A 16,995-nucleotide genomic window follows, 5' to 3' on the forward strand; every position below is an offset into this window, starting at 1 on the left:
TTTTGCTCTCTTTCAGTGCCTGAAAGACTCAAAGGTCTGACTGTTAGTTTTTTGTAGACACAAGTTGAAGTTACTGTTAATATTTAATTATTCTTTGTGACTTAGATTTATTTATTTTATTCAGTGTGAAGTTATTTTTCCTGCCTGTTAATTTACTTTGAAGTTACTTTTACATTTTACTCACTCTTTGTGAGTCCGCTTTATTTATATTTATTTAAGTTCAATGGCATTTCATTATACTGTCGTTTTGTACCTGAGGGGGGGTTTCCGCTTAGGGCCCCATTTTGGTCAGGGACAGCCCTGCCTTCTCTGAACAGATTTTGTGGAATTCACAACTGTCACAATTAAAAGGAAAAGACTTGTCTGTGACTGTGAATGAGATCTTGTTAAGTGGGTCTTTAACACACCTTTAGTTCTGAAAGTGCATACACAGTCCAGATAGATGCAGTTCAACAATCTTACGTTGTGCCAGTGATGGACTCTATAGTGCCTTAGCAGCACTTCTCGGTCACTATGGACAAATTTGCAGTGACGGCAGTGCATCAACGTATGCCTTTATTCTGCAAAATAAAATAAATAGAAAGAAATTGATTAGGATGGATGACAAATGATAGCTGGCAGACTGTGTGTGTGTGTGTGTGTGTGTGTGTGTGTGTGTGTGTGTGTGTGTGTGTGTTACACATAATACTCACTAACCAAGAACAAATCTTCCCCTGTATGATCTAGTAGTCATTCAGTTGTCGAAGGCACCCTTCTATGCTGTCCGGTCAGTCACCTTCTCTCTCTCTGAGGTGATGGTGAAACCGGCCACCGCCAGGTCTGCTTTCTACACACAGAGAAAGACAGAGAGAGAGATAGTAGATGTTTATATTTTCAGCATCAAATGTCACCTTGACACGACCTGCAGAGGTGAGGAGAAGAGTAAGAGATTTAAAATTGAACTGTTTGAACTGATAAATGATAAAGGAGGATACAAAAAATAGGGATGAGTGGAAGTGAAAGAGGAAGAAGAGGAGACGACAGAGGATTAGGAGTAAACAAGTTCAAATGAGAGAGAGAGAGAGAGAGAGAATACAGACAGAGGAGGCAGCATGAGAAAAACAAGGCGAGTCTGAGATGAAGGAGAGGCAGAAACAACAATGGAAGTTGTAGTGAAACATCCTCTGATGCAAGCTAGGGCACATCTTCAGTGATGTATCCTGAGATCATTGGGTGTTTCGGGTCTCACGAACATCAGACACCCTCCCTCAGGCGACCCAGCTGAGGTTGATCAGGCCTCAGCTTGTGCCCTAGCAGCGCTTGACCACGGATCCGCCCTCTTTATCCAAAGCCACCTAGAGGCTTTCTCTGCCGCCTCTGTGCTGTTGTAGATGGCTCTCCTCCTCCTCTCGCCTGTAATGCCGAGTGCAGTGTACGCTCTGCAGAGAGACTGCCCTGCAAAGCCCCTGCACCCAACCTCCACAGGCATGCACCTTGCCTTCCAGCCTTGGCTGTGGCAGTCGCTCACCAGGCTGTCGTATTTCGCCCTCTTGCGTTCAAAAGCTTCTTCCATGCGCTCCTCCCATGGCACAGTGAGCTCCAGCAAGACAATGCTCTTTGTTGCCTCTGACACCAGGACGATGTTAGGCCTGAGGGTGGTCTTGGCAACATGCTGGGGGAACTTGAGCTGGCTGCCCAGGTCCACTAACAGCTGCCAGTCCTGTGCAGTGTTGAGGAGCCCTGTTGTTGCCCTCGATGTTGTTTTCGGCTTCTCCCCAGCCCTGATGAAGTTGATGTTGTACTTCATGGGTCTTGCCTTCCTGCAGGTGGTGATGGCGCTGCAGATGCTCTCTGCAATGGTCTTGAGCACCTGGTCATGTCGCCATCGGTATCGGCCTTCCCCCAGAGCTTTTGAGCAGCAGCTCAGTATGTGCTCAAGAGTCCCCTTCTTTTGGCAGAGCGGGCATGCTGGTGTGTCGGCCAATCCCCAGCAGTGCAGGTTGGATGGGCTGGGAAGGACATCATAGACAGCCTGGACCAGGAATTTGATGCGGTGAGGCTCTGACCGCCAGAGGTCAGTCCACATGATTTTCCTCTCCATAGCTTGCTCCCATCTGGTCCAGGCACCTTGCTGTCTCATTCCCACTGCTCTGCTGGACCGCTCCTCCTCAACTGCTGCTCTCACCTCATTCTGGACCAGCTGCCTCCGCTCCTTCCCTCGGGCTTTGTCAAAACGAGGGGGAGCGGTGGTTCCCAGTCCAGCTCTTCCTCTGGCCACTGTCCCCACCAGGACTCCATGGCGTAGCCGGGACTCTGCCTGCTCCACTGCAGCCTCTGCTCTCCACTTCCTGCCTGTTTTGACTGCTACCCCTGCCCCGGAGACTTTGGGGTCTGATGATTCCCGAAGTTGAAGCACCTCCCTTGCTCGCAAGACTTTAAACTCCTCCTCAATGAACTTCAAGGGGAGTGTCAGCTTGCAGGTGTTCCCATAAAGGGCGATGCCACTCAAACTCCTTGGCAGTCCTAACCATCTCCTCAGGTAGCGGCTGACTCTCCTTTCCAGATCTGCGATGGTGGTGATCGGAAACTCATAGAGGAGCAGTGGCCACAGTACTCTTGGCAGTATCCCGTACTGGTAAATCCACGCCTTGAATTTTCCTGGCAGGCCAGACTTGTCCACATCCTTGAGCCATCCCTCCAACTCATCGCGGGTAATCTTGATGGAAGCTGTGTCCCTCAGGCTGCTGTCGAAGAACTTCCCCAAGCTCTTTATCGGCTTCTCAGAGATGGTGGGGATTGGTGTTCCTGCGATGGAGAAGCAGAACTTGTCTGCCACTCTGCCCTTCTTCAGGACCAAGGATCTTGATTTCGTCGGCTTGAATGACATTCTGGCCCAACCCATCAACTTCTCGAGCCCTGTCAGGATCCATCTGCCTCCAGGCACTGACTCTGTGTTCACCGTCAGGTCATCCATGAAGGCACGGATGGGTGGTTGGCGGATCCCAGTCTTGGTCTTGGGTCCTCGGCATTCTGGTTCAGCAGATTTCACCAACATGTTCATCGCTAGTGCAAACAGGATCACTGAGATGGTACAGCCTGTGATGATTCCCACCTCTAATCTGTGCCACTCAGATGTTGTTGATCCTGCCGAGACTCTCAGGCTGAAATCGCTGTAGTAATCCAGTATGAGGTCTCTTACTGCAGCTGGAACATGGTGCCTCTCCAGTGCTTCGAGGACCAGCTTGTGGGGCATTGAGCCGTAGGCATTGGCCAGGTCCAGCCACAGGACCACCAGGTCACCTTTGTTCTCCCTTGCCTCTCTGAGGAGCTGAGTGACCACACCTGTATGCTCTAAACAGCCTGGTACCCCGGGGATGCCACCTTTCTGCACTGAAGTGTCGATGTACCCGTTCTTGAGGAGGAACTCCGCCAGTCGCTTAGCTACAATGCTAAAGAAAATCTTCCCTTCAACACTGAGCAGCGAGATGATACGAAACTGACTGATGTTCTTGGAGTCCTCCTCTTTTGGGATCCACACTCCCTCCGCGAATCGCCACTGCTGCGCTGTTCTTCCCCTTCTCCAGATGACCGATGTAAAAGCTTAGGGCAGTGCTTGTAGACCTTGTAGGGTGTACCGCTCGGTCCTGGTGCTGACCTGGACCTTGCTTTTCGCACCACCTCCTGAACTTCTTTCAGGAGTGGCTCCCTCAGATCGAAGGCCTCGGCAGGTTCTGGTGGTGATATTACCGCCTTGCACTGCCCTAACTCTTGGTGTCGTGAAGGGTCACTGAAGGTGCTATGGAGGTGCTGGTCGACTTCCTCCTTTGAACAAACCAGGCGTCCACTGCGTCTCTGTCCAAGGAGCTCCTTGACAAAGCCAAAGGGGTTGTTGATGAAAGCAGCCCGCTTTCTAGCCCTCTCTCTTCTCCGTCTCCTGTGTTGTTCAGCTCTGCGCAGGACTAGGAGCCTCTTCCTGAGCATGTGACGGAGCTCTGCCAGTGGTCCCCTCTCCTCTTCACTGGCTTCTTTATGTTGTTTCTTCAAGGCTTTCAGCTCTTTCCTGATGTTGTGGATTTTGACTGCCCTCTGGTTCTTGGTGTAAGGCTGCTTCGGTCTCCTTTCTTCCTCAACTCCAAACCTTTCTGCTGCCATGCTCACTATGATGGTCGTCATTAAGGCCGATTATAGCCCGTTTGAGACTAATCGGTAATCGGCCAAAACTCGCCGATTGTCGCCGATATTTTCAGGAATAAAATGCAGGGAATAAAACTTGGTTTTACTTTGAAAAGATTCCCCCGCACCGGCGCCGACCTCATGACAAACTCCATCCACTACCACCTCAGTCACAGCACACAGCAGAGTGACTGATCTGTCTCAAAACCAGTGTTGCCACTGGCTTTCTGTTTCCCTTTTTTTTTTTTTTTTACCGCGGTCGGGTTGTGAATTAATTAATTAATGCTCGTCTCCGGCCGTGTTGGGTCCGAGATTCAACAAGCCGGTCGGGGTCGGGTTTTACCGTTATATACCGGCACGGCAGTATGCTCATTTATCACCAATAAACACAGTAGATGAGGGTGAGTGACTGAGCTGAGGCTGTGTGACGGGGGGTCCGCGGCGTGGAGCATTGCGGGACTCTGACTGCAGCGGGGACTATCATGTCTCTGCTCCGTGACACTGCTGTGAGACTGACCGCCGGTGAGCGCTTTGACACGGTGCAGGGCACGGCAGCAACTGCTGATCGTTGAAAACAGTCTCCAAACCAGAAACGTCAGGAACAACACTGGAAAAAGTCGCTTTTGAAAAGAGAGAGAGAGAGAGAGAGAGACCCGCCGTGCCGTGTAAAAAAAACAACAACAAAAAAGTATCACGTGTCATGACTTCCTGTATTTGGCCCTTCAAAATAAAAGCCCATATTGATTTTGACTTAATTTTGACAAGACAGGGCTCCAAATGTTTGTTTTTTTCCTGCGACCAATCGACCAATGAAATTTTGGTCAGCTAATGATCTTTTGGTCGACCAGGCAGCCCTAATTTATATATTATATAATATATATAGATATATTATTTTAGTAATACAATTTTAAAACTTAATTTAAAAATAATAATAATCGGCCGATTAATCGGTTATCGGATTTTTTCCCCCCTAATAATCGTAATCGGCATCGGCCCCAAAAAATCCATATCGGTCGGGCCCTAGTCGTCATGGTCTGAAGCCTCCTCTCAACATCCCCTTTGGCTGTTGCTTCCAGCACCTTATCTGCATCCTCATCAAACTTCTGCCACTCTGCTGTTTTGGAGGCTTGGGGCCATCTGATCCTTCTCTTCTCGGACTGCCTGGTTGAAGGGACTGTCCGCACCACTTGGAGGCTCTGAGCTCTGTGGGGAAGAAAAAGGAAAGAATCAAGTCAGTGGAGGTCTGAGAGGAGAGAAGCGGTGGCGGAGGAGGAGGAGGAGGAGGACCTAAGAAAAGGACGGGGTCAAGTGGGGTCGGACGTTGAGGACATAAAAGAGGAGCTGATGCACAGGTGGGGAGAACAAAAGAGAAAATGAAATATTAATCAGGCATATCTGAGACGTGTGTGTGTGTGTGTGTGTGTGTGTGTGTGTGTGTGTGTGTGTGTGTGTGTGTGTGTGTGTGTGCGTGCGTGCGTGCGTGCGTGCGTGCGCGTGCGTGCGTTACACATAATACTCACTAACCAAGAACAAATCTTCCCCTGTATGATCTAGTAGTCATTCAGTTGTCGAAGGCGCCCTTCTATGCTGTCCGGTCAGTTTGAACATCAGCAGCATGGTACTCACAGGATCCGCCTGGGTAGAAAGAGAGATGTCAAGGAGTAACTTCGAAATAGCAGACCTCCCTGAATAACTGAATGATCACTACCCACTTACAACATACAGGAGATTAATTCTCTACTGTAAATGCATCGCATGCATGCGCGTGCACGCACACACCTGCAACATCACAAGAGTTTATGCTTAATGCTATCTTAACCTGACTCACTTATAGGACCATTCATGTTGTTGAAATTGTTCCTCCTAAAAGGTGCAGTAATCAGTAATTCTGCCCCTTGAAAATAAAATATAGAGTGATTACACAGATAATCACACCAAATGAACACTTAGGCCCCACTAGATATATAAACTGAAAAATAAAATAATTGTCTATTTTTCTTAAGATTTCTCTATCTGTTTGTGGTTTTGATGTGGTTTTTACTGTTGATAGTGGCCACTCAAACCACAACAAAAACACAGAGAGGAAACTCTGCAGAAAAACAGACAATCTTTTTATTTTATTTTATTTTTTTGTTTTGAATACACCATATATCTAGTGGGGCTTTAAGTTATAGCTATCAGTGATCCTGTTCAGAAACATGTTTTGTTATACTGGGTGAAATGGTCCTTCTATCCTGACAGTAATCAATACATTATGTAAGGGATAATGCCCGACGAGGTCTCCATTATCAGAAATTAATGGACTTCGCAGAAGCAACCCGTCCTCCGCTTCGCGTCGGACGGTTCACGCCTCCGCGTCGTCCATTAATTTCTGATAATCGGACACCTCGAAGGGCATTATCCCACTTATACCATGGTCACTTACGAGATAAATACATATTAAATAAATTACTTATAATTTAATGTTGTTTTTACCGTTAAAATGTTGTTTTTACAGTTAAAATCATACGTCTTTAAGCGGCTGAGCCGAGCAGACTATTTAATAACACTTATACAACAGGTAGTTCCGACCGGTCCCAACCGAGCAATTTGATTGGACAAGAGACGTTCCATGAGTGCTGATATACAGTATAACAGCACTGCGACTTTTTACAGACATAATCACTCCGCTGTACGGGCGTTCTAATAACGTTATTAGCTAACGTTACATCAGCTGTTAAATATCTTAGATTGTGGCAAACTTTGCACGGTAAAGATGGACATATTTCCAAAAATAACATTTGATTTGAACTATGAATGGTCATCATCAGACTCGGAGGAGGACGAAGGGAAGGAAAGAGGCCTGGATACATCAGCGCAAACCAGGTGTGCTGATATGACATCAGCCGACCTCTACAACTTAGAGAAGAGCAAAAATGAAGCTAACACTGTAAGGCAGACAACCTGGGCTCTGAACTGCCTTCAGACCTGGATGAATCTAAAAAATATCCAGGTCAACTTTCAGTCGATTAAGAAGACCGAGCTGAACACGGTGTTGAGGCAGTTTTATGGATCGATCCAGACAACTAAAGGGGAGCTCTACAGCATCAGCAGCTACCTTGGACTTCGGGCTGGATTAAATCGATACATCAACGAACCTCCAGTTAGCCGTTTGTGGAATTTGATGCAGGACCCAGAGTTTACATCAGCTAATAATGTTTTCAAAGGAGTCGTCAAAGAGATCAGAAGGGCAGGGAAGGACAGAACAACACATCACCCCCCGATCTCACCTGAAGACCAGCGCATCTTAAAATATGCGGCAGCGCTGAGTCCAGACAATCCTCAGGGTTTACTGAACAAGGTCTGGTATGACATTCAGTTGCACTTTGGATGCAGGGGCAAAGAGGGGAATCGGGACCTCAAACCTGACTCATTCATACTGAAAAGTGACGACAACGGAGCTAAATATTTCACAATGTCGTTCAATGAGGAAACAAAAAATCATAAAGACCCGCTGGAGAGAGACAGAGAAAACCGGAGGGGTGCTATGTACGAGGAGCGAGGAAATGCGCTCTGCCCGGTAGCGTCGCTCGCAAAATATTTAAAGAAAATTCCACCTGGTGCAAAGGCCATGTATCTGCAGCCGAGGAGGGGGACAGTGGAGACAGACGGCTTCTGGTTTACCGCCGTTACCCTGGGAGTAAACCAGCTGGCACAGATGTTACCCAGGATGTGCAAGGAGGCGGGGACACACACGTCTTACACCAACCACAGCCTGAGAGCCACTGCCATACAGACACTGTCTGATGCGGGACTCGAGGCGAGGGAGATCATGGCAGTGAGTGGGCATAGGTGAGATGCTTTATACATTTTGACACTGTGTCGCAGAACATAAAATACATATCTAAACAAAAACTTTTTTCGTACGTCTGAAAGCTCACTAAAAAGCTACTGGAGACCATCTATGGAGAGCCGGAAACGCTGGAGCAACGTGCTGTCTGATCGAGCTGTTAACTCACCAGAAACACACATCATGCCACCAAAGCGTCTGTCAACAGACTCATATTTCAGTGGTTGCACAATAAATGGAAACATTCAGATAAATGTAAATGATACGAAGTAGCGGCGGACACAGAGCAGAGCCTATCGCTCTGACACAGAGTAGCGAGCTTGTGTCTAGGAATGTTTATGTACTGTATATGTGTTGCCTGGCAACAGCCTTGTCTCCCTTCAGTTGCGGAACTATTTGTGTTGGCGGAGCCGAATAAATGATTACTAAACAAACAAATCATAATCTCTTGTTTCTTATTACTGTTAACGAATAAAATGTGCTCGTAGCACTGTTGTATAAAAGCAATATCACACTCGAGGTCGTGCTGTTGTACTGTATATCAGCACGGGTGTGATTATCTGCGGCCTACGACTGAATCACACCCGTGCTGATAAACAGTACAACAGCACTCCCTCTCATGTGATATTGCTTAATCGTCGGCGATAAAAGAAAAAAAAAGAGGGACCCGCTGTGACCGCAGCGTGCAGCCAGTGACTCTGCTACAGCCTGGTAAAGTTGATCAGTGAAGGGAGCTGATGTGATGGCTCAAATGTTACGTGACACAAAGTATTATTTCAGACGGCCAGTGCACTTCTTACCGCTTGTGTGTTTACAGACTCCAGTGCCATGATGCGCTGAAAAAAAGTTGTTATGGTCCGAGTGTCCGTTGCCGTGGTTACCAACAAGCGTTTGAGCCAGCGCAGTAATATTTAGAACGTAATCAGGCAATTTGACCGGAACATCTTTATGGGACACCCCACAGTCAATCAGAATCGAGGATTCACCCAGACCATGGTATAAGTATTCATAATAATCAGATCTGTGTGGCAGCTGCAGGACTGACAAAACTCTGACCAATCCATGCTTTTTGCTCCAAGAACAAAAAACCAATCGGATGCCTTCATGTTGAGTTCTGCCTACACCCAATCAAGCTGCCATCTCTCTCCCTCCTCCCGCTTGCTCGACCAGAGTCTTCGGCCCAATCCCAAACTAGTACCTACTCACTACCACTTCACTACGAGTGTCACTCCAAATGGAGTTCCACTCCCAGCTGCGGAGGGCACTCCTGATTAAGGGGGACGATATAAACGTAAAGCCAAACAAGTGAGACACCCTCGCTACCTTACCGGAAACAGGAAAGAACCGTTATCATGGAGACGCGTTGCCTGTGCTGCAGCTGTCATGCCGTTTACCAGTTTAAACTCAAGACAATTCAAAGTGCTTTATATAAATTAAGAACAGACATGAGGACAGAGGGTAGAAGCAAAACAGTGCAATATGAAGGACAAAATATTTACATAGGAATTGGAATGGGTTAACTCAAGAATAACATAATAACATAAAACCTAAAATCAGCCTCCCTATACCCACAGCATTACGCTTAAAAAAAAAAGAAAAGAAAAAGAATCTGAATTTAAACTCAATTTGTCTGACTAACATTTATTTCATCTAATGCATAGATCTATGCTTTTGATGTGATATGCAGCCTGCTGGTGCCTGGCTCTATACAGCAGCCTGCATCAGCAGTGTGGGAAATGGCCATTTCACTATGTACCATTTCACTATGTATCATTTCACTATGTACTCACTATGTATCTGAGAAATATATGTGTGTGTGATTTGCTTATAATACATGTCACTGACTTATACAAGAAAAATGTACACTGTGTTCTGGTGAAGCCTGCTTCTTAGGAGAAGTTCATATAAGGACAGCATCAGTTAAGATTGTGTAAGACCACAGCAGATACAGCGCAGAGGTTTCCTGTGCAGGTGTGAGATATCAGCCTTTAGCTGAACACAACTCCCTAGTAGGGAATAGGATGAGTAACTCCTAAAGTGTTGGAGTGTGAGATCAGTAAAAAGCCGAGAGAATAAGAGTAATACATAGGTTGAAAGAAAAAGTAAGAATTTAAAGGACAAATAGTGTCGGTTTAGAGCCCCGTGGGGGGAAGAGCCCTCCTAAAAGCAACCACTAAAAGTCACCCTAGACTGTGGCAAGTCCCACTGTCCTCTGACGAGGGGACAGAGCCTGCGGTAGGCGGCTGGGTGTAGTTAGTCCCGGGGAATTAAGGGTCCCCCAAATTAACAGAAATAAAATAAAATTGTTGTACTGATAATTAATGGTAAGTAGTTTTATATGTTGTATGAAAAGTGTTGACAAGATCATTTTTTCTCTGCATGAGACATCGTGGCACGGAGGACAACAGAGAGAGACAGAGAAAAAAGAAACTCAACACCACGGTAAGAACACCACACCAAGGGAGATAAAAGGGAGGGGTTGCCTCAGTGTCAATAGATCTTGGTGCGGAACAGTGTTTAGACAGAGTCAACAGCTGTGGAAACCTAGCGGTGATAACGTAAACAGCTGGCTGCAGAAACCTCACGGTGTCAACGCAAGCAGCAGACTCTTGTCTTTGGATCAGTTGCCAGGGACGTATGTGCCATACTAACTGATCAGCTGTGCCTACCGCCCCAAAGATCACTGGGTCAGTTGCTCGGAACGTAAGTGTCATACAAACTGACTGGCTGAGGTGACATTTTAACAATGGATGGGAAATTTGATAGGGAACTAGACGATGGGGGGTGGGGTACATCGTACACCTGGAAGCCTCTTATGGTTCAAATTCAACTTGTGACTAAAACAGCAGGAGTGGTATCAAAAGAACAAAAGAAAAAGAGGGACGGTATAGAGAAGGAGATTCGCGAAAAACTCGAAGAAGCAATAAGAGAAGAGGGAAAAGACGGCTCCGAGGTAGAACCATTAGGCCGCATTATCTGGGATAGGGAAAATAAATACAAAGAAGAGAGAGACAAAGCCAGGCAGGAAGAAGAAAAAGCAGGACTAATACAAAAGAATAAATTGCAAAAACAAGCAAAACTGGCAGAGAAAGCTAGAAAGTGGTGGATGGCAGCAGGACTTTGGTGGCAAAGCATCCAGCATTTAAAGCAGAAGTAAGTGATATATTTGTGTTAATATAAGTCTTAAATAGTTATATCTTCCGACAGCAATCACTTACATAGAGTGTTTGGACTGAAACACGGGTCTCTCAGTCACTCTGCTCTGCTCTGAGCCGAAGAGAAAACATTTATCGTATCCTACAGTTTTTATCCAATGAGGAGAGAGAACGGCATGCAGGGCTGTGTGTGCAGCCAAGGAACGCCGTGAATGTGGCGACGTAGGGACGAGGACTGTTATGGTGCGTTCAAGGAAACTCGTATTTTTCCGACCGTGAAGTGGTACCAGTTCGATCTGGTACGAGTTCACCGGTCGGAAGTTACGAGAGGCCGTTATAGTGACTTTCACCGGTAAAACAGGTCGGAAAAACACGAGTGGGTTGCCTGAAACGCTACAAAGTCGTAAGTTGTGACTTGAAGCTGTAATTTACGATTTCAAAAGCCTGCCTGGAACGCAGCATTAGCGAAAACGACCGGACCACTTACTTCTGCTTTAACTAAACAGAACAAGAAGGAAGGAGAGATGGAGGAAAAACAGCCACCTCCGTACGCTCCTCCAACCCTCCTACTCACAAAACAGCCACCTCCGTACGCTCCTCCAACCCTCCCACCCACGCAAGGGAGTAACTCACCAGGCCTGTATCCATTATTAAAGGTACATGGTGGAGAAATATTTGTCACTAGTTTTCCACAACCTGAAGGGGGGACTCCCACTGCCCCGAACACAGAAGGAGAAAAAGGAGCACAAGGTGAGAGCAAAGACAGCCAACCATTTGAGGATAGGGAGAAAAGAGAAGGAGGACAGGACCAGGAAAAGCTAAGGAAGCTCGAGGAAATATTAGAGGATATTGAACAGGAAGTGAAGATGAAGAATGCGATAGAGAAGGAACAAAAGGATAGACGGCTGCGACTAAGACAAGAACGGGAAGCCGAGAAGAGTAGTAAGAAAACGAGTGAGATTGAGTTGTTTACACCCAACAATAACAACGCCTCAGGTAGGGGTAAAGTAGGATTTCACATCAGTAACAACGCCTCAGGTACGGGTAACGTAGGATTAAGCATAGATGGAAATTGGGATGGGCATCAACGGCCAACACAAATAACAGGAAAAGTACAGGGAGAGTGGGTTCAGGACCAGGACTTGGAGTGGCCATGGGAAGGACAGTGTGCGATGGGAGGATTGGGTGAGATAAGCGAAGAAGAGGTAGAAACTGAGGAAGAAGAGGAAGAAACCGAGGAAGAAAAGACAAAAAGGGAGATAGAAACGGCGAGACGGGCATGGTCACCATGTCCGCCTAGCTGCTCCACGCCCAGGACAGGACATAATTATAATCTCAGAAGCCAACACAATGAGGGAGAGCGTCTTTTTAATCAGAAACAGAGTAATGGGTACAAACAGGGACATACTTATGACCTGAGATACACACGCACAGGCGAAACCAAACAATTGCCTCTTATGGCGGCCGATCATGGAAGAACTAAGTATAGGGCATTTGGACTAGGGGATGTGCAGGCTTTGGTAGACAAGCTGCCTCCAGTATCAGAAGGCGGCGCGTTATGGCTAGGAAAATTAGATAGCCTAACCGCAGGACAAACCTTGGCGTTGGGAGATTTTAGGGCTGTAGCAAACAGATGCATGACAGGAGCAGATGTGAGGGACATAGAAGAAGAAGCCCATACAGCTCGCGATTCAGATAATGTGCGGTTTACGTCTGTGAGTACACGAATAAGCAAAGCAATGCGAAGCAAATACCCTCTACCCATGACTGCAGTGGTGCCCAAAATAAAGTGGGACAGCAACCAAAATCCCAGAGATTTTCTAGATAAATGTAAGGACATGTGGATGCGTCACACAGGGACACATCCTGGAAAAGCAGGGCTGCAGAGAGAGTTGTATCGCCAGGCTATCCTGGAGGGGGTGCCAAAACCTGTAAAGGAAGCCATAGCCAACAACCCTGATTTGGCGGGAAGCGAGTCACAGGTGTGGGACAAGCATCTAGTCCACCACCTATCCAGAGCCCAAGATAGAGAAAACCAGGAGGGTGAAAACCTCAAGGAGCTGCAGGCACAATTGCTTAAACTCCAATTAGGCGAGGCGCGACAAAAAGCTACAGAAAAGAAAAAAAAACCTAAGGTCGAGAAAGCCAAGGTAATGTTGGCCTCGGCGAGACCGGAGTTTCCGGATCTCTATCCGCGACCCTCCTGGGAGGCCCGCCCGCACCCACCAAGCGACATGATGATGTACCAAGGGGGTTTCGGATCAGATCAGCCAAGGGGGCGTGGAGGCTTTAGAGGGAGGGGCGGCCGTGGGGACTACCAAGGGGGGCAGGGAGGAGGCGTGTGTTTCTACTGCAGAGAGCCTGGGCACTGGGTCAGAGACTGTCCACATCTACAGGAAGGGTACAGGGGTCGGGGAAGAGGAAACGGTCCTCATTTTGGGGGTCAAAACGGCAGGGGCGGGGGATCACAACGACAGATGCCCCTAACGAACGAACACTCCTGGGACAGCTGGGGATCGTCCAACTCCCAATGACACACCCCACAGAGAGAATCATCACTCATCATAACGGCAGATCCGATGCTGCCCGTCAGGGTCGACAAACACATCCTGCCGTTTCTGGTCGACACCGGAGCTACATGCTCTACAATGAACACCATCAGACCAGATACATTGTCAGAACAAACCACCACAGTGATGGGGTTCTCTGGGGAATCACAAACTCTGCCACTCACTAAACCGCTGCTAACCACCTTGGGGAGCCAGAACATTTGTCATTCTTACCTTTACTCACCCACAGTACCAGTAAACTTACTGGGACGTGACCTCCTGATTAAATTAGGAGCGTCTATCATGTGCGGCCCGGATGGGCTCGTAGTTACTCTCCCGGATGGTACCGCTCTGCCGTGCAGCACACACCCCCACCCCCACGAAGGACAGTATTTGGTGCAACCTGTCACAGAACAGTATGCTGACATATATTGGGCCCTGCTAACTCCTGAAACACCAGAGCACATGGGTATCCTCTCTGCCTTCATGCGGTGGAAACCATGGATTGCCTCTCTCGAACCCTACATGCCTCCGCCTGATCCCCCTCATGTCACCCTGTTTTATGATAGAAACCAGACAGAATGGTATCAGGAACAATTTCGTGAAAGACTACAGGGTGAAACGTGGGAAATTACCACATGCAATATTTATATAGCATCAGAAGGTGTGGCAGCGGCGGTACACCTCACAAATGAACAGTTAGACTTTTACAGGATGGGAGGGGAGGCTGTGCCACATGTGTCACTCGCAATACACCCAAGCCATCAGGCTAGGGAATTAGGAGGCATGGTTAAAAGAGCTCTAGTTCAGACTGACTGGACTCATACAGATATACCTGGGGTACTGTACTCACATGCGGCTAAAACATATTCCATCCAGGTCTCTGGCTCTAATACGGCTATCCTGGAAGAGGCTCAGGTTTCTCTGTGTCATGGGAGGGAAAAAACAGATCACCCACAGGCAGCACAAATCATTGACTCACTACCACATACACTTTGGGCACAGGGACCTACGGATGTAGGTCTCACAGACTGCGAGCCAATATCATTTGCAGTCTCAACACAACGCCCGATCTGGGTGAAACAGTATCCACATAAATCACAGGCTGAGGAAGGAATTGCACATACAATTCAGGGCTTACTAGCACAAGGGGTTCTAGAGCCCTCACAAGCATCATGGAACACCCCAATTTTGCCAGTAGAAAAGAAGGGAACTGGCAAGTACAGAATGGCGCATGACTTAAAGGATCATAGGGCAGGATTAATGAGAACGGCCAGTGACGCGACGGCCGCTGCGCGTAACTACAGCAACCAGGGAAGCCACCGGCACGGGAGCGCGCACAGACTTTTCACTGTTTACTTTACTCTTTACAGTCTTTCCTATCTGGGGAGGGAGGGAGGGTATTTTACTGTAGGTTCTCGCTCTCACAGACAGACAGACAGACAGACACACACACACACACACACACACACACACACACACACACACCTTCACTGTGCTGCAGCAGGAGGCTGCTTGTCTGTTCCTCTGAGCTCCTCTGCATGGATCTGTATGGGCTCCTACTCCTACAGGCCGGTACCGAGAATTAACGCGCCGGGTCCGGGTGTCGGGCCGCATCTGTCAGGGTCCGCGGTCCCATGAAAACCAATCAACACCGGACATATTCATGATTTCATTAAAAAAAAACGGACGCGTCGCGGACACGCCGGCCAGGACGTGAAAAGTGGACGTGTCCGGGCAAAAGAGGACGTTTGTCCACCTGCCTGATAACGTTGTTAAAGTTATAACGTCGGCTTTTAACCGCTAGCTGCGGCTAACGGCTAATAATAAGACAGTAGTGAAGAGGGAGAGGGTGTGTAAGTTAGTGACCTGCCTGCTGCTGTGTGCGTGCGTGAAGGGAGGGGGAGAGAGAGTGGCGGCGGCGGCGGCGGCGGCGGCGGGGGGGGGGGGGTTAACAGGGCTTTCAGTTGTGCTGGGTCGTTTGCTGGCAGTAACAGTAGGCCTAATTTGGATCCACCGTGGTTCAGAGCGATTTATATAACAGGGAGTGTCGCCACTCTGTTACTGTATGGCTCTGCCGCGGTTGCCCTCTTCATGTCTCCATTCCATTGATCCATTCGAAGGCAGTCGTGGACGCGCTGACGTCAGGTCCGCCGGCCAGCGCGCGAAATTCACCCCCTGAATTGCAGCGCATTTTGCAGCACAGACCCCGTTCAGGGCAATGGAGAGATACGCGGGTGGGCTCGTTCTTTTTGGTTTTGAACGCTTCCTCACCCATTATTATTTAAAAAACGTAAAACGCATGGGTATTTTCCGGTATTTTCTCACAAATCCTGCCCTATGATCCTTTAAGGGCCATTAATGATGTCTTACTTACACCCACTGTTCCCGTGCCTAACCCATACGTCGCACTGACTAACCTGGATCCTTCTCATGAATGGTTTACATGTATTGACCTGGCAAATGCATTTTTCTGCCTTCCGCTGGCGGAGGAATGCAGAGACATTTTCTCATTCACATTTAAGGGCAGACAACTGAGGTACACCAGGTTGCCACAGGGGTTTGCACTTTCGCCCGGCCTCTTCAACCAAGTACTAAAAGATGCATTGTCTGGTTGTGAGATGCCGGAGGGCACGACATTGATACAATACGTGGATGACTTACTTCTGGCGGCTCCGACCGGAGCAGCCTGTCTGGACGCTACAGAACAGGTATTGCGCCATCTCGCTAAGAAGGGGTTCAAAGTGAGTAAGGCGAAACTTCAGGTAGCCAGGAAGCAAGTCTCATTTCTTGGTCGGGTAATATCTCAAAAGGGGGCAGGCTTATCACCTGAACATAGGGCGAGTATTTTACACCATCCACAGCCCCAAAAGGTGAAAGACATGCTCTCATTTCTGGGACTCACGGGGTACAGTCGACAGTACATTCCTAACTATACAGGTCATACTCAACCATTACGTGCATGCATCAGAGAACAAGGAATGCGGAACCTCAACTCAAACATAATGTGGTCCCAAGACGCTGAACAGGCGTTCATTTCATTAAAACAAGCGCTCGCTACGGCAGCTGACCTCGCTACTCCGGACAATGCGGCACCATTTTGTCTAGATGTTTCTGGAACAGACGGTGTCGTCAATGGCGTTCTGTTCCAGAAAAAAGGGGGAGAGAGAAGGGTACTGATGTATGGAAGTGTGATGCTAGACAGAATGGAAAAACGACACCCACAATGCACACAACATGCAGCAGGACTAGCGAAGCTAATTCAAAAAACTGCACACGTAGTGATGGGCCACCCACTGAGAGTACTGAC

General features: G+C 47.9%; 1 protein-coding gene and 1 pseudogene across 1 annotated transcript; one reads left to right on the forward strand and one right to left on the reverse strand.

The window, feature by feature from the left end:
- Window positions 1-1,270: 1,270 nt before the first annotated feature.
- LOC146960266 (uncharacterized) lies at window positions 1,271-4,152 on the reverse strand (annotated as a pseudogene).
- A 2,875-nt stretch (window positions 4,153-7,027) lies between these two features.
- Window positions 7,028-7,987, forward strand: LOC146960267 (uncharacterized protein KIAA1958-like). Its single transcript, XM_085772486.1, has one exon. It carries the CDS (start codon window positions 7,028-7,030, stop codon window positions 7,985-7,987), a length of 960 nt encoding a protein of 319 aa, XP_085628612.1.
- The last annotated feature ends 9,008 nt before the right edge of the window (window positions 7,988-16,995 follow it).

Source organism: Trachurus japonicus, unplaced genomic scaffold (assembly GCF_045865225.1).
Source record: "Trachurus japonicus isolate A0001 unplaced genomic scaffold, Traja_1.0 AP030520.1".
NCBI lineage: Eukaryota > Metazoa > Chordata > Actinopteri > Carangiformes > Carangidae > Trachurus > Trachurus japonicus.

Excerpts from the sequence above, each read along its gene's own strand:
- LOC146960267 (XM_085772486.1), top strand. The coding sequence starts at position 7,028 with ATGACATCAGCCGACCTCTACAACTTAGAGAAGAGCAAAAATGAAGCT.